Source organism: Podarcis liolepis (assembly GCF_965112155.1).
Source record: "Podarcis liolepis genome assembly, chromosome: 5".
Classification (NCBI taxonomy): Eukaryota; Metazoa; Chordata; class Lepidosauria; order Squamata; family Lacertidae; genus Podarcis; species Podarcis liolepis.
Genome location: NC_139556.1, coordinates 56,751,379 through 56,779,192, shown reverse-complemented (window position 1 = coordinate 56,779,192; position 27,814 = coordinate 56,751,379). Strand labels below are relative to the sequence as shown.

General features: G+C 40.3%; 1 protein-coding gene across 8 annotated transcripts in view; it reads right to left on the bottom strand.

Annotated features, from left to right (window-relative positions):
* Window positions 1-27,814, bottom strand: part of SORCS1 (sortilin related VPS10 domain containing receptor 1) — a 413,218-nt gene that overhangs the window by 63,696 nt on the left and 321,708 nt on the right. For 4 of the 8 annotated variants that reach the window (XM_083504744.1, XM_083504743.1, XM_083504746.1 and 1 more), the window contains exons 20-26: window positions 23,897-24,030; window positions 20,544-20,667; window positions 18,551-18,663; window positions 16,670-16,801; window positions 6,174-6,273; window positions 1,404-1,509; window positions 1,136-1,296 (exon numbers count right to left, since the gene is read on the bottom strand). In XM_083504744.1, the coding sequence (XP_083360870.1) occupies window positions 1,136-1,296; window positions 1,404-1,509; window positions 6,174-6,273; window positions 16,670-16,801; window positions 18,551-18,663; window positions 20,544-20,667; window positions 23,897-24,030 (870 nt within the window). The remainder of the gene's footprint in view (window positions 1-1,135; window positions 1,297-1,403; window positions 1,510-6,173; window positions 6,274-16,669; window positions 16,802-18,550; window positions 18,664-20,543; window positions 20,668-23,896; window positions 24,031-27,814) is intronic. The other 4 variants (XM_083504745.1, XM_083504749.1, XM_083504748.1 and 1 more) reach the window with 2 other exon arrangements.

Below are 27,814 nucleotides of genomic sequence, written 5' to 3'. Positions count from 1 at the left end.
GGAGGAGACCGTGTCCAGTTGGTGAGGATGACTTTCTCCTGCACTGACTTCCCCAGATTTCTGCTCAGGCACAAGCATGAGGCAAGAATCTCCTCGCCACATGATCAAATGCTAGGAAGATTGGTAACTCACATGATTCTATGTGCCCTGCAACAATTTAATACTTGGTGAACATAACCAGTTCCTGCAGAACTTTACATACATGCATCTTGTTTGCTTTCCCTTTTGGCTGAAACTCTCAGGCTGTTATCCTTGAAGACATTTCCAGTGAGATCCTGCCAAAACCAACTGAGTTAACTGAGGACTGCTACCGAGAGTTTGGTCTGCAGTCTGTTGTATTAAACCAAGCCAAGGAACACAAACACTGTAGCACCGAAAAATAATTATTATCAGTTTTCTTGAAGTAGCACTGAAATCTCCCAGACCACATCAAGGCTACTCTGGATAACATTGTTAGCAAAGTACATCCTCAATCTATCTTTTCTTTCTTTCTCAACAGATAGACTACACTAATGGGAGATGGCAAAATTAAAAGTGATATGTCTCTATGCATCCTTTGCCAGACTGCTTCCTACCATCAATGTAGGTGGGCCATGTTAGAGTGACTATTCATGGGAAGATATTTTGAAAGCATAGCACACTTTATCTGAGGCCCTGTTGTTTCTAATGTTCTATAGGGGCTTGGCCTAAAACATGAGATGGAATAACAACAATTAAATCTACCATGCAGTGAAGACAAAGTGCTTTGCAATTTGTTGGGAGGCTAGCAAGGTGGAGTTTGCACTTTCCCAGTAACTATCACGCAGCTTCATAGGTACAGGTAAACTTCATGGCAGGAACTGTGAACCAGAAACTCATAAACATTTTCCTGATCACACAACTTTCTTGTTTTCATAACCCTGAACAACTGCAGAGAGAGTTATTATAGTGAAGACAAAACTTCACTGTGGATTTTCTTATTCAATAAATAGAAGAGGAGAAGTAAAGATCTTGGAGTTAGTTTAGACCAATTTAGAAAGAGATTAACAGAGCAGTGGGAACAGTGTTTTAGCAGAGGAGGTTGGAAGACTCAGAATAGATATAGCCAATGAGAATGCAGACTTTGACTAATTATTGGCTGCTGTAGTTTATTTACCTATGGGCTGGGTATCCAACTTCTCATCTACTAGTTGTTCTGGGGTCATCAGCTCCCTTTGAGGGACATTAGGCATGCTTTCACTTTGACTGCCTGGACTGACCATCTCTTGATCTTTCTCATTCTGCATCTGTGCATAAACATTAATGCCCGGAATCTTCCTAAAACATTAACAGAAACCATAATTGGCGTGTATGCTAAGGTGCTCTTTGCATTATGCTTTCACACCTGACAGAAGAATGGCAGGGAAAAAAGGAAGGAGTCATACCTTTTGAATTTGTAGATTACAAATACTGCCAATCCCACAAATACCACGGAGAGCAGCATCAGCATGGCTGAACCACTGTGGCTAGGTGTGACATCTATGAGTGGGGCTGTAAAAAGTTAAAGAAAAGTTTAGAACATTAGGTCCCAAATGTTCTGATAAGGCTTTCTAACTAGAGGATGTATTTATTTATGTTTACTATGCCTTGGATTTAGAAATCTGCCCTTCTTTGTTGTTATGTGTCTTCACAGCCAATTCACAAACCTCTCCCAATAGACACAGTTGTTATTGGTCCTCCATTTGGAAACCACATCTTTGGGGATCAGTTAATGGAGGTATAAAATTATATACACACCACCAAATCAGCCTACACAGAAACTGCAAAGTAATCATCACCCTTTTCCTGGACAGCTGCCTTTGATGTTTCCAAATTTCTCATCCAGAGGGCTGTACTGTATTCAGCAGAAACATACAATGTCATGTGAACTGAAAATTACAGAACCTCCACCGAGCATCTAGGACTTGTGCTTGCACAATCCCAATCCAAAACACAGTAGTATCTGGACCAAACCATGCAGTGGTATTGGTCTCAAAGGCTGACTGAGGACTGGCCCTGCCAGAAAAGCAGAATGTACTCCTTCCAAATAGCTGGCAGCTTTGTCATACTGCTCTGCAAATCAGTCAAAGAGAACAGCCTGTCCTCACTAAATCCCCCCCCCCCAGTTTCTCCAAAACCATGAACAAAAGTATGCTCTTGTAAAGATGATTCTGAATTTGACCTGGGCTTGGATGCTGTAGCAAACATACTAAGCCACCACCAGTGCCTTTACCAATCCTAACTAGTTTGTAGAAACTGCAGATAAACTGGAAAAATATGCTACTATATCCAAGGTCAAATCTTAATGCAACTCTGGCCAGATTGTGCATGGGCTTTTCTCAATGCAATAGACAGGTTTCATGTAAAATTCAAATGTGGAAACATATTGCCATACATGATAAAGTTACCTGCTCAGCATGGACGTGGCACTTTGTTTTATTTACAGATAGTTCAAGTACTTAATTTTTCACTTAGTATTTATTTGGATGGAATATCCATTGAGAAAACAAGAGGCAAATCCCCCCAAATTCTCTCTGTTCCCTCTGCCTCCACATTAATGTGTTTGTGCTCTGGTAGAGAAGGGCAGAGAGACCTCACTACTCTGATATCTAGCACACTGTGCACCAGCCCCCAAGTAGCACACAGAAAATGTAGTTGAAAGGGGTTAAGAAGGCAATTCTTCCCCAGCTCAGATTAAAATTCCAAGCCAGATAAGAATTGGGAGCTCAGAATGTTCATTTTGTTTTCGAGGCAAGCATTGTAAGTCCGGAGACGTTTATATTCACTCTTCATGCTTTTGAATAAACATTCTAAGAATAAACTTGGTAATCTTGAATAAATGGGCTTTTGAATTTTTCTGGGTTGGGGGGGATGCGGTTGGGGTGCGGTGGGGCAGAGTGGAATGTGGAATAAACCCAAATTCCCTGGTCATTCTGGATTATTTAGGCAACTGGAAATAAAAAACGAAGATTTCATTTCTATCCTGTACCATTTGACTAGCTGGTTTTTTATTCTGTTTTTAAAAGAAAGAAATCAGTCCATTGAAAAGGTGACAGCTGCCTATTTAGAGGACACTTTTAATTCAGTAGTGACAGGAGTTAGGCATTTTTTCTTCACCTCCTGTAGGTTTTTCACACTTATAAAGAGGACATGCAGATATTTGCTGCGCTGCTAATTGGATAGAGGAGCACACAGCCATGATCCCAAGAGAAGCTATTAGTAAATCTGGCTTAAGAAATGCTTTAAACAGTGACTCGTTCCTTATGCCCTTTAAAAGAATGTTGCTGCTCTCTGCATGCACTATTCCCAGAGCTCTGTGCAAAGACCCTTTCTCACACAGGCAATTGAAATTTTACCCAAAAAGAGATCCTCACACAAATAGCAGGAGCCCATTGCCTTGTGATTAAAAGTAGACTTAAACTCCAACACCCATCAGCTGCAGACAGCATGGTCCCTGGTAAGGGATGATGGGATATGTAGTCCAGAAATATTGGGAGGACCCTAGGTTGGGAAAGACTAGGCAAGAGTAGAAATCATTAAATTTATAAAAGTAGTTTGTTCTAGCTGTATTTAAACTGTGAACACATTTGTGACATTCAGCCCTAAATTGGATTTCTGTTTGTTTGTTAAATATTTAGGCTAATGGGATCCAATTTTTTGTGAAAAATCTTAATTATAAGTCACTTAAATGCTGCCAAGGAAGTGTTAACCAGATACTGAGAAAGTGCAGCTCTACCCACCATTACCAAATGACTGATTAAGGTATTAGAAATTGTGGTGGAAATGGCAAATTGACCAATACCATTTGTAGAAGGCAAGCAAGATGCATATATTTTGGGGGGGGGGGAATGTACATTAGCAGAAATCTGATGGGATGAGGCTTTTGGGTGCAGATTAGCTGGGTAAGGCCAGCTGATGAAACCCTACTCTCCTTCTACAGTGGATAAAGTGAAATCTAGGCTTCAGTGAAACAGGGAAGAGGCTGGATTAAACAGCGCGTCAAATCAGCTTTCACCTTTTAACTAACATGAACAGGAAAACGTATCATCTGATTTCTGTTCATGCACTCCTGTTCCCCACTCCTCCTGCAGAGCCAGGAAGAGTTTGAAAGTGTCTGCTTCCTTTTTCAACCAAGCACAGTTTTAGGCAAAAAATATATATGCCAGGAATGTGGTTCAAGGTGGCTTCTTTTCCTAAATCAGTTAACACTAACCACTTTCTCCAGCTCTGGTCACAATGAGTAACCACAATTATGGTTTATCCACACTTCCTCTTGCCCTGGAGAAAACTGCTCTTTAGTGCTCAGTCAGAACAAATGGCAATTGGATTTTCTGTGAGCAAGCAGATGCGTGGACGAAAATGAAAGCAAAAGCTTCTGATCTCCTAGGCGCTGTGTCAGTGCGAGAGGTGGGAGCTCACTGCTGTCCATGCTCAGTGGCAGAGCACATGCTTTCTATGCAGAAGGTCTCAGGATCAATCCCCAACAGCTCTAGGTTGGGCTGGGAGTGTTTGCAGTTTGAAACCTTGAAGAACTGTTGCAGCCAGCACAGGAACATAGCCAGTGGGACTCATAAATGTAAACTATGGCATGAACTTCATTATCTTAATGTAGAATGCATTTCGGCTGAACTGGTCAGGTCATAGCTAGTTATTATTTTGACTGACATGCCAAATTCATGTTTCACAAACAGTTCTCGGGATGAAATATGCATCTTATAGGAGCCACAACAGCAAAAGGAGTCCTGAATTAATGTCGATACAGAGTAGACATAGAATCACTAACAATAATGCTGGATATTGTTAATAAAAGCTAGCCAAGTAAAGGGTCATTTTATTCAGTTTACATACGCATTTCCCATTGACACCAACAGGGTTTGCGCACATGAAAACAGTGACAATCTTTGTGCATGAATCATTGAAGATCACAGAGTTAGCAAATAATACTTACAATGCAGCTTAAACACTTTATATAATATTAGATTTATTGGGATATAATGACAAATGGGTTTGTGTTGATAGATTTTTAAAGGTATCTTGAGAAAACTGGCAACAAATTTGTAGCAGTTTAGGAAACAAGAATGTCACAATCCTGCAAACAAGGCTCAGCTGATTTGTACTTAATCTATGATTTTACTAATTAGCCAGCAAGGAATGGAAAATGAGAAAAGGGGGAAACTCAGCATTGCCATCATTATCATTAAAGTTAAAGTGAAAAGTGTCTGAATTTGGAATTTGACAGATTATTTCCCCACATTTATTCAAATTCCAACTTGCAAAGAGGCATTCAAATGTTGTTTATTTTAGATACCGGCAACTAAGGGTTGAGTTGTCTGTTTCAGTTACATACATGACTGGTACAAAGACCATTCTGTCCCATCTAAAAAACTAACGCACAACATTATCTTACTTACATTTTACAATGTGATCCAAGGACTGCTTTTTAACTTCTCTCTCTCTCTCTCTCTCTCTCTCTCTCTGCTTAGAATTGTTACAGAAGCTGCCTTGAGCCTTGCAAATGAGGCCACAAAACCCGCATGGGAGGGCATGCCATACCTAAACCTTTTATGATAAAATAAAACCAAGCTACCTCCATGCCTCTGAATTGATGGCAATCACAAGAGGAGAGAGTACTGTGGTGCTTATGTGCTGCTTGCAAGATTCCTGAAGGCACTTGACTGGCCACAGCAAGAACAGGATACTGGAAAAGGTGAGCCTTGATCCAGCAGGGCTTTTCTTATATTCATGTACCCATAGGGATACAATTTTTTTCATCATACAATGGCACACTCAGGGTGCAGGGACATTGGAGGCAGGGGCCTTGTATACAGCACCACAGCCACTAAGTGCTTCATTCCTTCCTCTACAATGTGCTCTTTAAAGGCCATAACAGGCTGAGTGAAATAGCCATTCCAAGATTTGTAACACATACAGACTGCAATCCTAAGCACAGCACACTTGGTAGCAGTAAGCTCTGTTGAACACAATAAGGCTTCTACCTGATGTTCCAAGTAAACATGCATAAAGCGTTGATTGAGCTATTTTCAATATCTTGCAATAAAAATACAAAGTATTCCAAATACCAAAAAAATTTGACATTTCCACAGTGCTGCCACTGGAGAATTCATAATAAGCTGTGCTAACAACACTGGCAGAGGTTTTTAGGAATCTATACCAACCTGCTGTTAAATGGGCAGCATGGACAAGGATTCGAACCCCAGGCTTTAAATCAAACTGGATGGCATTTTGGTTCAGTTTCTGGACCAATATATCTGAAATCTGGAATAAGAAATTATTGTAAAAAATAAAATATGGGTACAATCACAAAGAACAAGAACAATGGTCCATTTGGCCTAGTATCTTGTCAGACAGGGACTGTTAATGGAGGCTTCAGAGAAAATGGCATAAAAGGTCTGAGTGCAGTTATGAAATGATGCTATTGTATTTACCCCTATTTTTTTTTTAAGTGGGTACTGTATCTATGAATGCTTTCTGATTGAGGTTTCTTTCCGCAATATCACCAGTTGGTGATTGAGGCTGTTACAAACAGTGGAGGAAGCTGCCATCTTAAACTAAGAACCTATTCAAAAGTATTGAACTGTATGTGTAAGCATAGGTTTTACACAATACATACCACGTAGCCAAAAAAAAAAAAAAAGGTCACTGGGCATTGCAGTGCTCTGTATCAGGGTTGTCACCATTGATATGGAAAGAGCTTTTCACACTAGTGCACTGTCTGAGTTCAGTACTTACTTCCCCTAGATTTGGCTCAGGATAGAACACCAAAAACTCACATAGCAATGGACTGAGCTACAGAGAAAGTTATGATAATGCTACAATGGCTCTGACTTGAACCTAGATAAATGGGCATGAATTTGTGTTTATGCCTACACACATTTGAACTTGAACCTTCTCTTTGTCAGCTCTAGGAGTGTGAAGATGTTTCGACTCTATAATCTATATCCCCAAGAAAATGCTTTGTGCACATCCCAAGACAATATCAAGACACAAGAGATGGGCCAGTGACTCTAGAAATGAAATCCATTCATTTCTGGATTGGCGAAGTAAATGACCATATTTCTCCTTTAAACTTATTTATGGTATTCTAGACTTTTTGTTAAGTTATCCCTCTCCCCTCTTCTTGTGTCATTTTCTTGCTTCTTTCCTTTCCTTTCTCTATTTCCTTTCACTTTTCTCCTTTCTTGGCATGAGAAAAAAGGAACTTTGATCTAGGATAGTTTTTGCTACATATTGTTACACACCCACCCACCACCCACCCACCCACAATGGGCTGGTGACTTCTGATGGTTTACTCTGGGCTATAGTTCGCTCCAATCTTTCCTGTTGAAGAGATCAAAACTTATCTGTCTCATGATATGACTCATTTTCATCTAAAAGCAGCCATACTAAATGAAGCAGAAAAAGCACCACCCCATCGGAGGTCCTGACACCCATGCCAGCAGAAGAGCAGAAGGTGGATGAGGTCAATGAAGCTGCTATTGGGGCAGAGAGGGTTGAAGGTAGCTACCAGAGGAAGCTTCCACTCATGCATTCAACAGGTACAGTAAATATATCTGTAGTGGAGAGGCTCTCCACTGCGAGAGACCAGCAGGGTATGGAAGAGCAAAGTGGAGGGATGCTTGTACCACTTCCTAACCCTCTTCATCGGAGGCAAGTGTTATGCCTGCCAGTCTAGATCCTAGCTTATCTTCTGTTCTTCCACATCTTGAGAATACTATTCTAAGATTACTCTCTTTAGTGATATTTCATTTTTTAGTTGATTAGCTTCTTTAAGTCCCCATTTATAAGCATGTGGCAGGTTCTTCTGGAGCAAGTGGTCTGTCCTAAGTATGGAAATATTTTTAGTTCAATCATATTTCTAAAGGCCAAACTTGATACTATCACATCAGCTGCAATCCTGACAATGGTGTTCTTTGCATCTTAAAAAAACATTAAATACAAAGATACAGTCAGTATCATGCCTAGTTGAGCCTTCTTCCCAGTTTAGCTGTTGGACTTCCTTTTATATTTTGCATCTCCTTTTATTTTTTTATGGGAATATTAAGTGCAATTAATTAACTTAAAATTAATTTAAAAAATCAACGCTATTTTGAAAAAGGAAAAGGAGACAGGAAAATATAGGAGGCAGGCAGGCAGTCTTCAGAGATGACAGACACAGTGAGAGACATATGGAATGTCCATCTTCACTCATTTTTTTAATAAAAAAAGATAACATGTGCAAGAAATTTGGTTCTCTTCAAGCTTAGTTCAATGTTCAGCATGTAAACAGATTTCCTGATTAATGCTGAGCCAAGAATAGTGTTCCAAGCTATCAGTGGCCAATATGAAATGCAGGAGCCAGAATTATTTTAAAAATTCAATTGTGATAATAAAAAGTTGCTGATAAATCCCTCACAGTGACAAATAAAAATCAAAACATTGATTCCCATCTTAGCAGTGTTACAGAATTAAACTAAATCAAGAGGCTGCAAATGGCCTTAAAATGATGGGGATGTCCTTTCACGCCTGATAATTTCTCATGAACCTTTGAAAATGTATGAGGGCTTAGTTAAAACAAATTACATTAGGGAATTACATCACTAGTTTATGGAAATAGAAGCTACATAGATCTCTGTCACAAGATGACTGCCCAAAAGTTAACTTTTGCTTTAAAAAAAGATGTAGTGATGTGAAGCACTCTTCATATAAGTTACTAAATGTGCATTATAGGAAATGTTTTGGTCGTTCTAAATATTTTTCATGTTTTATGTATGTTGAGTATTGAAATAAAAAGGGGAAGGGTTTCTGTCTATTAAAAAGACCGTGTCCTAATTGTTAATCCTATGATATGAGCCCTGTATGTGTGTGCTGCAGCTAACAGAGGGATGCAAGTCTGACTTGTTATGTTTGTAAATTCCAGTTGCAGATGTAGGAATCATGCAGACTCCCATACAGTTGAAGGCAGTCTGGGACTGTGCAGTCCACACAGAAACTTGAGGACTAAAATTTTGCGTGTGACCTTGTGTCTACTAGACTAGAATACTTTGTCAGTTTTGAAACTTGCCCACTTGTATGCAGTCTCAAGTGCTCTTCAGTGACGGTTTGGCATGAGAGAAATCCAAAAGTATTTTACAATTGCAACTGCCCAGGGGGGAATTTGCAGCCATGACAAGTAATGTTCCATAGCACCAACTCAGTGTAAAAATGTGCCAACTTTTCCAGAAGGACAGGTGGCCTTTTACGGTTCCACGGCTGCAACTCCAGCTTGGACGCACCGAAACAAAACATGAAATGATATCTTGGATGACAGCCACCACAATATAAACTGCTCTAAAGTACTAACCAAGAAAGTAGAGGTCATAGGAAGTATGATCTGTGGCCTCTAATTTACAGAGCTGTAATAGTAAGAACAAATTGAATGAAATATCTGAAGGGTACCCAAACCTCTGGAGGAAAATGGCTGGTTCAATTTCCATAGCAAAATTTACACAAAACTAGATCTACAACACAGTCCACCAGCAGAGTGATCAACAATGTCCCCAAAGCTCATCCAGTCAGCAAAAAGCTCCAATCCAATCAGCAAAGTCCAATCCAACTAGCAAAAAGCACCTGGGACAGCAACAACAAAATAAATTTAAAAAACACCTCAATTGTACATGCTTTTTTGTCCCAGTCAATGTAATGGGTTGAGAAGATTGGGGTGGCGGATCATCAACAAAAAGTGATGTAGGTTTATTGTTGAAAGGGTGGGGAAGAGCTTAGGACAAAACAAAACAAAAATCACAAGAAATATATTGACTAACACCATTAGGGTGCTGTTTCTTTTTTTGTCTCAGCCAATGCTAACTTACTGGAATAAAGAGGGGAAAACAACCCATGGCTTTTCCAAAGAAATACTGATTCAAGGAAGCAGACTTTGTGTGCCCTTCTTCTAACACAACATGACTATGGCTTTGGGGTGGGGGGCATTTTACTACCTACCACAAGAGATACTGGGATTTAGCTTGGAGTAGAATCTCTCCTGAAGACAGGAGTGCCTGGAGTGCTCTGGTCCATGGGGTCACAAAGAGTCGGACACGACTAAACAACTAAACAACAACAAGAATCTCTCCCACCCAACTGTTTCTGGTATGTTTTATAGGGTTCTAGAAGCTGCAGATCTCATGCTGAAGAAAATAGGGTGGGAAATCCAAGGGCATGAGCCACCATTTTTATTTCCTGAAATCATCCACCTACAAGCATCCAGCAGACAACTTTGCCTCAGGAAGGAGCCTGAGAACAAAGCCTGTAACAGAAGAACAGTGTTGTGTAGAACAGGACTGAAGATGTCATTTTATTTTTTTATTTTTCAAAATCTATCTATCCAATATGATCTTTTAAAAAGTTAACTGGTATTACATAGTACTCTGCTTCATAATAAATGAGATATTAAGGGGGGAAATGAATACATAAATCATTTCACTTTACAGTTGCACTATTTTATTATCTTATCAGATCCTAAGGTTCCACAAAATAGCAAGGCTGATGTGGAAAGATCAGAGAATGATTTTTTTAAAAAAACAAACAACAACAGTACAAGGACTGCTCTCCTACACAAGCCCCATTGAAGTGAATGGGCATAAGTTATCCATTCATTTCAATGGGGCTTATACGCAAGAACATCCTGGGGAAATTTCACTCTCTGCCAATGAAACAAAAGGAATTTAAATCTGCCTGCAAAGCTATATTTTAATGTTTATTTCAGCCATTTCATCCCCTCCCTTAAATGCAGTTCTCTCTAGTTCTTCATTGCAAACAATTTGGAAGCAGGTTACAAGTTGAAATACAATACACCTGCATAAAACGTTGATACAAAAAGGGGAAAATAAAATGCAATAAAAAGAGCAACGGCAGACCTGACATCTATTTAATTAACAGCATTTTAAAACATTAGAATCTAGTTATACTTTTATGCCTTTTCTTGGAATTAGACACACACAGGTCCAAACTGCCTTATATTTATGCCCAATGGCTGCCCTATATTGTTCTCTTGCTTTTATGCTGAAGATGAAGCTTCTCAGCATTGCAAAACACCTAATTTAGAGTCATCAAGAGTTCTCCCCTGTGAAAATAATTAGGTCTCTGAATTAGTTTTGGTCCTTCACATAGCTTCATTGACTTTATCTGCTTCATTTGCAGAATTAGACGCAATGTGCAAAAATGTTTCTTTGTAATAGAAGCCATTCTTTGTCTATCATTCTCTCATCAACGGACATATAATGAATAATAACAACAAATAATTTGTAAAAAGAAAGAGAGGGGGAGTTAATTTACAAAGAGAACAAAACAAATTTCATTTGGCTTCTGGGGTAGTTCTGCCTGAATAAGGTCTGCCTTTCTCACACTGTGTGTGCCAGAAATCTCAGTATCCCTCTGCCTCCCATTCAAGTTGATTCAGGCATTTAAAATGTGGGCCATGGGAACACAGGAAGCCTTATCTTGGGTCAGATCATTGACCCCTCTAGCTCAGTATTCTCTAGGCTGACTGGCAGAAGCTCTCGGAGGTTTCAGACAGGGGTTTCTCCAAGTCTATTTGGGAATTCCAGGGTCAAATCATGGCTCCCACAGCACGAGAAGCAGATGCTCTACCACTGAATGACACACCTGCTCCTGCAGTTCCATTTACATGGCACTGGGTTCTCCCATATCAATCGGAAACTCTCTCCTGCCCAATCTACTTTCAGTTCTGTGTTGAGATCCCTGCATTGCTGGGGTTTGGGTTAGATGACCCTCGGGGTCCATTTCAACTCTACAATTCTATAGTTCTGTACAGTTGTGTACCATTCTGATTCAAGATGGCGGACTGAACGTTTCAAAGCCGGACCTGTTTTAACCACTTCTTTCATACCTGAACTGATTTGTGGGTGGGTGGGTGTGGGTGGGTGGGTGTGTGGTTTCTAAGCAATGTTGGGCACTTTCCCCTAGTAAGATCACAAATGAATAAAGAAGGGTACCTAGAATAATAGTCAAATATTTAGAGCTGACCCTGGCAGAAGGAAAAGATAGGAGGAACAGATGAAGGCAGGAACTGATGTATATTGCAGCAAAGCATTTATATGCATTACCCCTAATGGGAGGAGGGAAATTTTGGGGGCCAGATCAGGCATATGCAAACTTCAGCCCTCTAGATGTTTGGGACTACAATTTCCATCATTTCTAGCTAACAGGACCAGTGGTCGGGGATGATGGGAATTGTAGTCCAAAACATCCGGAGGGCTGGAGTTTGCCTATGCCTGGGCCAGATGCTTCATAATCTGATTGGGAAAAATGATCATATGACTGGCCATCAGCACACAAAAGAAAACTGCTTTATCTTTCTTGTTCTCATTTCTTATATCTAGTGAAAAATAGTAGTTATAACCCAAAGCCTCTGCAAACATTTCAGTAGAGTTTATGGACTGAAGTAGTTATGCAAAAACTGTGTGTGCACAGTCTACATAGAGGCTATCCTTCTGAAACCACCTTGAATGAAATAAGATGAAACAAAAGTTGTGGCAGTTTCTCTCACTGGGACTTCCACAAGCATCTCCCTGTGGATTATGTCCAGCTTAAATCTGGTTCCATATTGTGATATCATTTGGGGGAGGGGGATGTTTTTAATTCTAGTATATTGAAATATTGTAGTCCCAAGTTCTAGAGCGAGAGAAATCTTCTGTTTCAGTCTTGATGTCACAACACCAGTACAGATATTTATAGTATACGTTTTTTTCATGCAGCAACAGGTCCAAACTGCTTCAGGCACAGTGAGCTAGTCTAATGTATGCCCTGGTTGCAGTTCACACAGCTTTATGTGAAGTGAAGCCCAGAACAAACAGGCAGCCATCTTAAGCTCCTTTTATTGAACTAGGAATCACCAAAGGAAACAAGCAGCAAAGATTTAAAGGCTCTGTACTTTACAATGCTGATTGCAGATACAGTTATCAGCAATGACATAAATAACCCATGACTGCATGTAACATTGCCTAATTAACATTATATTAGCTATGAATGAGGCTCTGTACCTATATTTACACTTTAATCCTATGCACACCTATTTGGAAGTAAGTCCCATTGAGCACAGCAGGCCTTACTTCTGAGTAAGCATGCAAAGGAGTACACTGTTAATCATTTGTAAGGCAACTTGAGTGTCAGTCAGCAATTGTGTGTTTCTGTATGTAGTGTACATCAACCTTTCAACAGCTGTACTTCACATTTTGTTTGCATTTGAAATTTCAACAGTTCCTGAAGTAAAATGTCAACATCACATTAAAATTCTGACCCAGAATTATAAGTTTATGAATAAACTGGGTAGCATGAACTGGGTAAAGTAGTTTAAATGTTTATAGGCACTTGTGGGCATGTGTGTGCAGGTATAATACTGCCCTCCAGTGGCACACTGAAAGTTGTTTGGCTTGTGTGTGTGAGAACAGAACTTAGTAATATATATTTAATGGTGGCCAGGATGTGTAACTATGACCTTTAACACCACAAGAGTCTTATGTGCTGCTCAATTCTTCTTTTGCAAGTTAACTTCATTTTACTCATTCTTTTATCTCCATCTGCCTCTCACACATGCACACTTTCCTACTAACTATTATAGATGGAATAATTTCTCCTTTGGCTCCATTGTTGTTTTTCCAGCTCCATTTGTCCTGCATCACATTCCTCCTGCATTGCAAATATAACCAGTGGACTTTGTAATATTAATTCTGTAACTGAAGTATGTGCAGTTTAATGCAGTTTTCAGTTCTTTCCATTTACTGAAATCTTCTCCTCTCTATGTAAATTGGTTTGAATGTGCATTGATTTAAAAAAAAAACCCCTGCATAAAACAATCCTAAAATGATCAAATGTATGTCTGCATGTAGGTAAGACTACTTGGGCCTCAGTTATACTATGAACAAATGCAGTCTTGCGGGATGGTTATTTTTTTAAAAGCAACAACAACCCACACACACAAATAGAGGGACTCTAGTGTATATTCACATCAAATTTGCCTTTGGGGGGCAATGTTTTATCAATGCACATGAATATACATGCACACTAATAAGCATAGCACAAAAAGATTTGTAAAGCATTTATCTGTGAAATCAAGATTGCTATGATTGAATCCTCGCTCCTCCCTCGCTCCTTATCAATGTAAATATCCATACTGGTAAAGAAAGAGAGGCATGGAGAGACACAAATGAACTGAAGGAGCAGAAAGCTATGAAGAAACTATGGATTTGTTCAGTATAGTGGTAAGGGGAAAGTTCTATCAGCACAAAGATTCCTCTTTGTGCAATGAAATGTTCTCCTTCTCTTCCCTTACCCCCTGAAGCACACTTAAATATTTTCTGAACTTTCCCTCCAGTCCTTATGGGGATGGCACAGGGTGTGGGCAGAGGAGAGGGGGTAAACCCCTGCACACGACTTAGTTGAATATTGCCCCACGGCTGCCCAGTGCTTGTGCTCAAATAAAAAACAGAGCAAATGAAAATTTCAAACAAAATCATAGTGTTGGAAGGGACTGTGTAATTTGTTTAGTTCAACCCCAAGCTCAATGTAATATCTGCAGTGAAGGATGCAAGCATAGCAGCCCTGAAACATGGTCATCTAATTTTTGCTGAAAAGAGCCAACTTGAGTAGAACGGACTGCCTGCAACAGATAACCCCCACCATGTGGGGTGGGGAGCTGCAGGAATGGGAAGACACAGATAGGGGGCTAATGGGCTTATCCCTGTTTACACCTTCACATGATGGAAATCACATTGGGGAGGGTGAGAATATGAATAAATAGGGCTCGTCACTTCCAGCAAACATCAGCTGTGAGCTCTAAGCTCAGCTGAGAGTTAGAGAAGTTCAGTGCTACTTCCAGTGCTCTCACACAAGTACAGATGCATCACAAGATAAAACAAACAAATAAATGAACCAATAAATAAATCCTCCCCACACACGAGCCCTTATTTTGACAGCAGAGTCCTTCTTAACTGAAATACTGACCTATTTTCAGTCTTCCTGCTCATAAGAGCATTAGTTCTCCTCCCCAGAGTTCCCTGTCACCTCAAATAATTCAAGGAGTCATTATCGCTGTCATGTTATATAAGCTATAGAAACTACATCATCAAAGCATCCACCATTTCACAATTATTTCAGAGGAACAGATAGGGTACTATTTGTTTATTTATTACCCGCTCTTCACCCTAAGCTCCCACTAGGGGCAACTGGTCTGGTAGGCTGGAGTTGTGGACTCACACTGCTGACACAAACTTTGTTGCATCTTACCTGGACATGGCTTGGGTTCAAGGTGGCAGTGAGGTCAAGAACCACTGGTGCACTTTCACAGCTCCAACCTCACTACCAGCCTGTCTCACCCCAGCCCTATCCAGGTAAGCCGCAGACACACAAGAGGGCAGCTCCCCCTCAACACACTGACAGCTACTGCTATTGGCTGAAAGTCAGCTGATTCAGCTCTGTGTAGGTTCATGGCTCCTGAATCAGTAGCAAAGCCACTGTGGGCATGAACCACGATACTGGAAATCAGAGCAATTGGTGATATGAGAACCCAACACCAACGTCTCATGGGTGGGGAAGGAGTTTCAACCTTATATTATAAAATCCATGCAGTACTATATTGTTCCACAGGAAATGCCTGGCAATATATAAAGAATAATTCCAGTAATGTGGCAGATTACAATCCTGTCCCTTCAGGAAGAATAGTGGAGAGGATACTGGAGTCCCTGTTAAAAGCTGTATTACTCTTGTCTCCCTATAAAGGCTTATGATGACAATGTGCCCGTGTTACAATACTTTATGACCACAGTGAGTCTGGGAATGCGAGAGGGAAAATATCTATATAATAATTTGTGGAATGCAATAAGCAGCCAAGTGCCAGAGGCGAGTTGGGTCAGTAGTAAATCTGGGATTCTATGTACTGCCTTCCTTTCCAATTTATGTTGGGGGAGGGTATCTGCAAGGCAGTCAATCTTCTTTCCTGATGTTCATTACCAGCATGAGGAGCAAATTACAAAGATGTGTAGTTTGTCAAGCAAGATAAAAGCAAAGCAAAGATAAAGTATAAACTGGGGGTATTTCTGCTTGGCTGAGGTGCATTGGGGGGTGTCAATACACATGGCATCTTGAGTTTATGAAACAACATATCCATTTCTGCGACTGGCATGTTTATACAATAAAAGCAAATTCATCACTAATTGAGTTCATTTCTGACATCTATAAGAATCACATCATAAAGGTGAGGATTTTGCCTTCATAGTGAAATCACCCCCTTTGTGGAAAATGGGTGATATGACCCTTAGGAAAACCCATGTGAATGTCATAGTATGGGCTATGATCTCTCTCTGTCTTCTGGGAATCACACTTTTCCTGCATTGTATACTTCCCACTCATGCCTGCCCTTCTACAGCACAGATTCCGGGAAGCAGCATAAACAGACCTTCTGGTGTGACTAGCAAGCAAGCATGGGCATTAACATTTCAAGTTTCAGATGTCTATCATGCAATAAGTATTGCTATGAATGAAAATGGTTATGTATTCTTCCTGAAATTTGCAGTGTTTGTTTGCCAACATTTGGGGGGTGGAGGGTGGGGTGGGGAGAAGAAGTTAAAATGCAGTCTCTTCCCTGCACGCACCACTTGTGCATAATGAAAGGAAACAGTACCTGTTGTAGGTCTTCTGCTGTTCGTTTGTCTTCCCCTGTGACATCCTTATAAGGCAAAATAAAGAGTTCTGCTGATGTGGGTAAACCTGGCAGGATTGCCACCAAGATATGCTTACTGGAAATGCCTGTTACCTAGTATACAGAAAGAAAGGGTGATGATATACCAGGGTAGCATCACAGCCTTGAAATTAAGAGGACTAAAATCATTCAATCAGCTAAAATACCGATAGATAGAGGGTGAGTGGAATCCAAGGTTGCACAAGCAGACTTTGGCTTGTGCAATGAGATTTTGCTTTCCCCTCCTCACTGCTTTGGGTCCGCCCAAGCTTCCTGCAATCTTCCAAGGCAGATTTTGAGGCATGGGGTTGCATGGGGGAGTTGTTCCACTCCCTTGATCATTTTGGTTGCCCTGTTCTGAACCTATTCCAAGTCCACAATATCCTTTTTCGAGTGAGATGACGAGAATTGCCAATGACACGTGCTGTTTACAAAATAAAGAAATATTTTTTTTCTGGAATATACAATATTCCATAGATTTTTGTAATGGCATTATGATATTTGCATTTTTTTTCCAGTTCCTTTCCTAATGGTCCCTAGCATGGAATTTGCTTCTTTTACAGCCACCACACACATCTCCACTGAGCTATCTACTACCACCCCAAGGTCTCATTCCTGGTCAGTCCCCGCCACATCAGAACCCATGAAGGTTTATGTGAAATTAAGAATCTTTTTTTGCCCCAACACACAACACTGTTCATCTATGCTTGAGCTTCTGAAATTCCCTCCCTCCAAATTTCACCCAAGAATCTGGTGGTTTGAAGTGGTTGGTCATTGTTGTTGTGGAACAAGTGGGATGACCCATGATTCCATTTGTTTCCATTTCTATATTTTATAAACAACACTGTGCAGGCACAGTTATATCTTGCTGTTGCTTTTCTTCCTGTCATTCAATTACATTATTTTTCCCCCATTTCTGGTTAGCCACCTAATCATAAGTGCTTCTGCTCATTAAACTCTGTTTCTTTTTATTATTATTATTAGTCAATAGAAAACATAGTTAAACTCCTTTACAAACCCTTAACATTCCCTGCTGAGAAATTCATCCAAGAGAAGCAAGAGAAAGTGGACTATTATGAAGGGTTCCCCCCAAAATATGTATTCACAAACACGCTTGCTCTGTTGTCACAAACACTGTGTCAATCACATTGACTTCAGTAGAACTGCACCAGTTTCACAGACTAGATAATTACTTCCCCAAGAATATTATTTTGCACAATAGGTCCCAGTACTCCCTTGCTCTGTGTTCTGGAACACCTACTCTATAGAGAAAAGGTGGCAAAGGAATGTGCATTTCAGTTTTTGATTCCATATTGCTAAGTGAATGCAGCAGGGGTGATTAATGAACTGCATTATCAAAGCTCGGGCACAGGGCAGCCCTCAGTGACCTGGAAAGCCTTGGTATACTGTCTGAATGCCACCACAGTTGTGGATAAAATGCTACAATGAAGCAGTGCAAACTGAAGGGAAAATGAGATGAAGACTGCAAGCTGGATATCTAAACTGCTTCTCTCTCTAGCTACAAATGAAACAAGATAAATTTTCACATATTTCAGTACATGGCAAAAGAGAAACATGTTGTTACAGATGCAAGAACATGTCAGAGGTGGCTTCCTCTTGGAGCCATGAGGAGCAAAACCAGAAATGTTTGTGTTTCCCAAATTCAACTAATGCTGTTTCCCAGAATAACCCTGCAAAATCACTGGAGAGTTTCTGCAAGTGGTATTATAGAGGGGTTCCTGCAGGTGAGAGCTTCCAAAGCGAGTGCTGGACAGAGGGAAAGAAATGCATCACGCAGAAGTGACAACTTATTTCTGCACTTACGTCCACCAGAGCATTCTTGATGACTCGACTGATGTCTCGTCTCCATTCAGGAATGTCTGGATTGTAGTCGTCCAGATTTGGAGAGAACGATAACCGTAGCGATTGAAATTGCTCTAGGGGAAGACGGGATGGAGAGAACGAAAAGGCTATTATGAGTGAAAACTCCTGGGACGTGGCTACTGAATTTTTAAAATGTGCTTGGCTTTCTAATCAATTAGATTGATGTGCATATTGGACAACACAGCTTGATTAACATTCTGATCCTATCACTCGGCTGTGCCAGCAAATAACTGTTTAGAATTAGATCTACCAATTGTTCAATCAGAACAACATTATTTATGATGATGCACTGGTGTAGCAGGAAGGATGGAAAGGGATGGGGGCAGAGGAACCTAGAATATTATTATTATTATTATTATTACACTGAGGGTATAGTGAAGCTTCCCCCCCCATCTGTATATCTATCTATCTGTGCATCTGTCTACCCGTGTAACCATCTACCAGTCTGTGTAGCCATCTATTTTACAGGGAATTTAAATGGCACTTGAAAGGTTTATGGAAAAATTGGAAAAATTCAGCTAACCACAATGTAGCCTAAAAAGAGAGAGGGAGATGCTGGGGCAATGGTAGGTGTATGAATCAGTCGTGGGATGTCTTGTCTTTGTACAATTTTACATTATTATGTTATAGCTGTGCTTTGCCCCATTCCTGTAAACCCAAACAACATCCAGGGTCTCCTGAGCTGGTTCTGAAGTGATACTTCAGGTCTGCTTCTAATTAAATCAACTTTAACTTTGCTTTGACACGGAGTAAACTGTTAATGCAGGTAAGTCTGGAGCCTTATTGGCAATCAGCTCATTAAGTGTTAATGGTCCATAAACCAGGGGACGGAACCTGCATTCCATCAGGCAGAGCCCTCATTTGCATTAATTGCTTTGATTCCCTCCTCCCTTTCTGTATCTCCCCAAAATGCCGGCATCTTACATAGCAATTAGGGTGTTTGTCTTTTGAAAGGATACAAATGAAACACTCCAAAACATCCCTCAAAATAAGAGAGGCTGCAAGCCAATTATTTTAAAGTGCTAAACAGCAGGGGAACCGAGACTGGGGATTTAGGAGAAGTGTTATACTGAGCTCAGCATTTGAAACACAAGAATTGGGTATTCTATGCAAGTTAGTTTTGCAGGAGCTCTGAGCATTACATTTACATTTTACAACTTGGATTTTTTTTCACCAAAACAACCTTGGGAACATCAAATGGGGGAAATGCAAATGGTAAGTGCATTTTGGCAGAAAGTATTTTTTAGTTTGCACATGAGGGAAAATATATGGAAATCTTTAAGCCCCACCCCCTACCCCTAATACCCCAACAACATCTCTTATCCATGCTACTCTTTACCCTTCTGCAATTTGCCAAAGGTGTTGAGTGCTGTTCCACTAAAGTGAGAGACCAACTCTATTGTGTCAGTTCACACTCTATTTTGCACACTGCATAGTATGTGTCTCTTTTCAACCAGATTTATGTCCAGTGTGTTGAGAGACAACTAAGTATGGTAAGTGTAGGCATAGGACCACAGGTGCAATGAACGTTAGGGTGGCATTAGGCTTCAGCGCTTGAACTGAGCATGTGCTGCCACTACAGATACAGAACAATAGAGGTTTGGGAGATGTGTTTCCCAGATGTGTTTTGATGTGGGCGTGAGTGCAAAAAATAAAATAAAATAAAATTATATGCAGTCCTGAACTTCATGGATGTTCTTTAATTTGGGTCCTTGCAGCTATGCAGAACTCCACAAAATGTAAGAGCATCAAACCTTCGCAGCTGCCCTTCTTGACAACTTGATCTTACAGATACAATTCCCCTTGAAAGCTGTTATCTTGTCTGTGTCCTTAGTTTCCTTCTTCTCTGAGTAACGTGTGTGGGGTGTGTGTAGGACAACCGCTGCAGTAGTCTGAGAAATGAATCAATAACAATGAACAAGATAGGGCTCACCATACACTGCAATCATCTTGGTGTCTTGCAGAATGGCATTTCCTGCAGAAACCTGCACTGTGATAGTGTTCATCCCTTCGGTGGAGAATGTAAATGCAATGCTCCCTTCCAGGGTGATCAGTGGCTGCAAAGGTAAAAGAAGAAAGCAGGGAAGGTACTTAATGCTCTGTCTTGCCTTATTTTCAGTTGCATAGAGAGTCTGGCCAAGGACCCTTCTCTTAAACTGCTGCTGAAAATACACTTGGATTAAGGATGCCCAGGATTGTTGGCCTGAAGAAGGGAACCATGGAGATATTGAGCAACAAAATAAATAAATAGCCACACCCACCCAAACACCAGGATTCCTAGAAGCTCCAATTTGAGGAAGGATAAGTGGAACATCGATTGGCAGTCTTATCCATTTGAACACCCTCAACACAATCCAGACCACAGGGTACAGCAAGAAGAAAACAGATGAGCTGGAAATAAGACTTTTAACTCAGGTGACTCAAGACAGTCAGCATACAGGTGGACAAATGCCTCCCAAAATAACCAGCCAATTCTCATATTTCAAAATATGAGAAGGAATCTCTTCCACTGAACCATTTTAGATATCAGTGGTTATGACGGGGACAGATTTTGGTATTGTTGCTGATCTTGAGAAAAATAACCCTTAACACTGCAGCCCCTAACACATGCATGAAGTTATTTTACATGAGGATCCTTTTATTACCTATCCTCACAGTAACATAGAGACAAAGATAATGTGTATTTCCATCTTATCAAAGGGCAGTACAGGTCAAGATTATCACTGGATGTGAATGGATATAAAAATAAGAGTTAATGAAGCCTCTGCAAAAGTGCGTAAGAACAATCAGTTCAGCTGGTGGCAAAAGTGCTGCAGATTTCTGGCTTTCAATCAGGGACAAATAATTCAAGGTTTATGCAATAAGATCCTGGATACAAGCATGAGGAATGTATCCTCGCAGGTGGCATGAACAAAGAGAAAAATATAAGGGAATGTAAAAGTTGGAACAGAAAAGAGGGAGAAGACCTGAAGGAGCATCTCCACCCCCATCATTCTGCCTGGACACTGAGGTCCACTGCTGAGGGCCTTCTGGCAGTTCCTTCACTGCGAGAAGCCAAGTTACAGGGAACCAGGCAAAGGGCCTTCTCAGTAGTGGCACCCACCCTGTGGAATGCCCTCCCACCAGATGTCAAAGAGAAAAACAACTACCAGACTTTTAGAAGACATCTGAAGGCAGCCCTGTTTAGGGAAGCTTTTAATGATTGACGGACTATTGTATTTTAATATTATGTTGGAAGCCGCCCAGAGTAGCTGGGGAAACCCAGCCAGATGGGCAGGGTATAAATAATAAATTGTTGTTGTTGTTACATTATTTCAAGGGAAAAAATAAACAAATAGCAAAAGCAAAAAAGACACAAATGGATTACCCTTTCATATGTCACCCTAAAATGTAATGGGAAACCTTTTGCAGCCTTAGGGCTGCATTCTGTAGTGGGCGTCCCAAGGGCCATAAAGAAAGACCAGAAGGGCCGCCTTGGGCTCCCAAGCCTGAGCCTACCCATCTTTGCTCAAAGTATTAACAATTCATCTTACATCTTAAATCATATTCTATAAGTGAATTTATTAGAATGGTGCGTTATGTTTGCCACCTACCAACTGAGAACTGCCATGGTTCCCCGCAACAATGTCCTTGCTACATCAACTACCCCACTTATACAACCGAAGTCCTTTGGCTCACGAGATACTGTATTGGCCACCAAGTATTAGAGCTTGACACAATACAAACTACTTTGCTTTTTGAGATACTATTGTGCTAGCAGCAGCCACTAATAAAACGTGTAACTTAGTTGCATTAATGCAGGGGATTCTGTAGTAGCTACTGTCCTCTTAATACTTGAGTTTCCTTTACTCTCTCTTTCATCTTAGAGACCTACTCCTGGTTTCTTGCACCATTTCCACTCCATGTTTAAGCACCGCTACCCAGCTGTTGCCATTGCAATGGTATCCAAAAGAAAGCAGCACAATGGCCACTCCGTAGCACCACCAAGATGTGACAGTTCCCAATCCCACTGGTAACAGCTTGTATCAGATACCTCATTTGAGCCTATATATCTTGCCTTGCACCAGAGACAAAGCATCAGATATGCAGTATCAAGCAAGGGAACTGGAACTAGCAGGCAGTTTCATAGACTGGCCTAATTTCACAAAGGGAAATTTATGCAGTGCAAGTCTCCCTCTTGTCACCACGACTTATTTATTAGTATTTATTAAGTATATTTTGTAGCTCGCCCTTCATTGGGCGAACCCAGGGTGGGTTAAATAGTCCGACAAATAAGAGCAGGCAAAAAGGCGGCAGACTTAAAATTTACAGCCATTTATGTGGCAAGAGGTGTAGTATATAAAGGAAACTGAGATAAGGGAAACACACTGCATATCTGTGTTACACCTGAACTGACCCCCTGGATATATGAAAAATTCTTCAGTCATGCTAGCAGTTGCCACCACCCTAAACAGCCGGGACTAAACTTTTGGGAGGTTAGTTGAATGTCGCTGCCCCACCGCCCTGTCAACTACCTCCTGCTAGCGTGAGCTCTCCTAACTTCCTATTGAAATTCAAAGTAGCCTTAGAGTCTAGCAACACAATTTATCAGGCACCGATTAAAGATTTTTCTCCCCCCAGTGAACAAATGAGGGTGGGTAGTGGGTTATTTTGGCATACTGTTTTATGCTAACTACTGTCCGTAGGCAGGGAAATGTACTACATGTCATTTCACTTCTCTTGGAATGTGGTAATGAGGCATTCTTGCAGCTTAGCAGCACAAATGAGAACTTCGTATAGGCTTAGCATTATGAAAAGAGTAGGAGTTGGGACTCTCGGCAAACATTCCTTTTTACTAGTGCTACAGAGCACAACACACTGTAAAATACGGTTTCAAACCCTGGAGCAGTGCAGAGACATCATCAGCTGAACTCAGAACTTTATCTCTGAAGTCCGGGTATGTAACATGAGTTTAAAAAAAAAAAAGCTTGCATTTTACATAAGGAAAGGAAAAAAGCCCCAAATCTTGGAATCTTTGATAATCTGTCACTCTGCAGTTTTCTCAGTTTGATCTCTTCAGCCGTGTCCAATGGGGGATTAATGATTTGCATAAGATGCAAATTAGGCCTAAACAGAGACAGTTAAGCAAGTTAAAAAAAAAAGCTGATTTGCAACATAAAAGTGCTGAGAGTTGCTCTCTGTGATTTGCAGGGCCCTGTAAGCTGTTCCCTGAGAGAAATCACAAGCCCCGTGATAATGTTATTATGTCACAATTTAACAATTAATTTATCTCCATGAAATACAAACCTCGGTGTTATTTCCAAACCACCAGATATAAGTCAGTGTTCCAACTTGACTGGGCCACAGGACTGCCGTGGCATTAACTTCTTTGTTCTTTGTTGTCACAAAGGGCAACGATAAATGGACATGTTCCAAAGGACCTGGAAACAAGAGAGAATGCGGAAAAGTGTAGATGAGTCTAGTTTTATGCATTAACACTCTATGATTGTCTTTGACCCCACCCTTGGTTTCAATAAGGGCTCCAGACTACTTCCCACAAATTCTTATTTCAACACCGGTTGCCATCCTGTGTGAACTTATTTGAGAGGAAGCCCCAGTGGGATTTATTTCTGAGGAAATAAATATAAGACTCAGTTATAAGGCTTCCACAGCCTCCATATTATTTATTCACTGACTCTGGGAAGCCATGGTCAGTCACAGCTTCCTAGTGCTGTGTATACATAGTGCTTTTAGTATACATAGAAGATAATTATACACAACGCAGTAGAGATGGGATTCACACTCTAACCCAGAAGTGACTTTCATGCAGGAACGTTGCCATATGTAGAACAACCCTGCTCAGTATAGCTATCCTTAAGGTGAGCTGAAGAATGCTGATGGAGTTTGACCTTGTCAGGCCATGCTATTTTTTCCCCACCACATTTACCAGATTACAGGTGCATATCAGGTTTTGTGGATGCTGTAGCACAGTCTATGATTAGGTTGGGAATGCTAAGGCAGCTTGCAGTGTTATGCTTTCTGATTATCAATCTCAAACACAAGCCCACACCCAAAGGAGTGCAGTTCTCCAGATTTTGTGAGTGTTCTTTTCTCAATAACACATTGCATGGGCAATTTATAGGATTAAAAGTGGCTAATTAGGATGAAAAGGACATTATCGGATGTCAGCAGCAAATAAAAACTGTCCTTTCTACACACAGATTGCTTTCACTATGACAGTCCAAAGCATATTAGCAAAACAAGTACTATTTTACAGAAGACCCCCAATTTCACCACAACCTGTTATAGCGTCCCGGTAAGCACGGCTTTAAAACCCCTTAGCATCAGACCATGCATGGGTGCTACCCAACTGAATATGAGAGCTGTAACTTTTGTTGCACTGTGACAAATAGACCACCTTTTCACTCAGACCTAAGTGCTTCAGCAAGTAATAGTCTGCTTGTTTTAAAACATATACCTGCAAACAATCCAATGTGCAACATGGACTCAAGCCCCCAAACTCCAAATGCAGCTTAGGCAAACTATCACCGTACATTTATCTGGTGTTCTGAATGATCAGAAACACAAGATATGTGTACTGACACGATTGCTTATTGAATTGTTTGGATCTGGATAATTAAATTTAATTATTTGATTCTAATTATAAACCAACTGTATCTGGGAGAAGTGGCACTATGACAATTCTGGATAAAGATTTCAGAGGAGCAACTTGCAAATGGTAAAGATAATGAGCAAAATCTTTGCTATGCAGAAGCCAACCAAACAAATATAGATGGCCATATCCTCAGGAGACATTAAGTGGTAATTGGCTGAGTTAATACAGGGGTGTTGCTTTTTCTTGGGAATATATTGCATTAACGGGGGGCGGGGGCCCCTTACAGATTGATAGGAAGAGTGTTGTAGGTCAACAGCAGAAATATCTATTTCTAGCAAGGATCCGTTCCAAAGTATTTCATAACTTCTTCACAAATCTAGTCTCCTTTTTTTATGCAAAGAGAATTTGCAAAATATCAGGGAAAGAATAGATTTATACTTGGCCCTACTGCCCTCTGTCTCTCATTTGGAACAATTTATTTTGAAAATAAAGAGAAGGAGGAAAGGAAAGAAATGCAACAATACCCAGAGAAAACAAGTTTTCCCACCAAGTATAACAAGGTAAGAGTCTTCTCCCCACATAGGCTATATTTTGAGTGGTGGAATGGTATCATAGCTGTTGTTTTCCTGCAAGCATTCTCAAGGTTGAGGCTTATTACCACATCCCTTTATTTCTATTACAAAATATCCATACACAATACGGACGAAGGTGTAGCACCCTACAACACAATTAAGAGAAAGGCTGTAGCTCAGTGGTGGAGCACTTATTTCCTTCTAAGATTCCTTACACGCCTTTCACCATAAGGTCACAGGGCAGGTTATAATAATAAAAAAATACAAATTAAAAAATCAAATTAAAACAAGCAAACATGCAGAACCAATCCAAATGAGATGGAACATTTTGGATGCAGAAAATCCCAGGTTCAAACCCTGGCATCTCTAGGTAGGACTGGGAATACCCCAGCCTGAAACCCAGGAAAGTCACCAGCAGTCATTGTAGAGACAATGCTGAGCTATATGGGCTGATGGTGGGACTCAGTATTAGGTAGCTTCCTACGCTCCCAATGAAATTTGATTTCTTTCCATTATTGTTATTCAATCTACATCTTACCGAGGAACCCAGTGTGGATTTTTTTTATACCTCTTGACTTTTGTTCATGTCAGGACTTATCTGGACATGGCACTGGGATCCCACCAAAACTACACCTTTGCATAGCTTCAAGAGAAAAGGTCTCTCTTGGTACTGGTGGGAATGATGGACAGCTGCTGCTTTATCCTATCTTTAGAAATGTGACTACTTGTAGGTGTTCACACAATACAATGAGGAGGAAATGACCACAAGCTACCCATGACTAGGGATGGAACGATCTGTCAATTTAGGTTCTCTCTTAATTACTCATTTTTTCAGTCTAAAATCAGTTCTCCACATTTCTTAAGCAATTTCATGGAAATTCTTCAACCTTTCAGAGTGAATTTCTCCTGATACCTTTTGCATGCAGTTTTGATTAAAGCACACATTTTTGCAAGCAATTGCTTCTAATATAATGCATATTAGCATGTTATTTTCATGTATGTATTCATTTTACACATATTTCCTCCTAATAGATGCATTTTTGTGAGCAATGTTTGGCTGCATTAGGCGCATTGCAACATTTAGACAAGTGCAAATTTTAAAAGATGCTTGTGTTTTTGTTCACATACTGTTTTTTTTTTAAAAAAAATACAAATTTGATAGATTTGGCTTCAGATGCAAACTGAAATGAATTTCTCCCCCATCCCTACCCATTACTACTCTCTTTTAACTATCTAGGTTCTGCTTACTAGCATTATACATGAAAATTCATGGCAGTAGAGTTGGGAGATGGGGACCAGTTCTGTCTTCTGAACTTTTAGGAGCTGAACAAAATGAAGCAGCAACAATATATTGGTGTCACTTCCTATCTTCATTAGAAACCTTTTTATTAAAGCTCTAATGTGCAAAATGGCAACATCTGTTAAGAATGTTGGATATTCAGGGTTGTATTTCCAACTACAGTAAGCCATACTCACGTATCAAAATCAATGGACTTTAGTTCATCATGTCCATTGATTTCAATATGTCTGCCCTGAGTGTTACTTAACTGGATTCGGGTCTCCTCACCTAACTGGTGTAATCATCTCTATACTATTATACAAGCCTGCTTAATGTTTGATTATATTAATTATATTGTACATGCATGGAATGTTTCTTGGAAGTGGCAGTACATGTAGATTGTTTGTTACACACATTTTCACTTAAGAAGAGGGGTGGGGACGCTCCACATGTGAGGCCAAGTTTCCTGCAATAAGTGCACATAATGGAAAATGGATATCTGAACTGGAAATTTGAAAAGTTGTTCACCAGATGTAATATGTGTTATGCCAGATAGATACAATATTGGCCTAACCAGGAGACCTCTTTCATTACATGCAGTCAGAGCAATCTGTGTTTGTGCAATGGAATCAAATATTTATTAAGCTATTATTAATTAATTATCCAAACTTGGCCTTGAGTACTCTGGTTAACAGCCAGTATTTTGGTTTCATCCAATGTAATAGGCTGAACAAACTCAGCCATTTAGTTCTAATTGA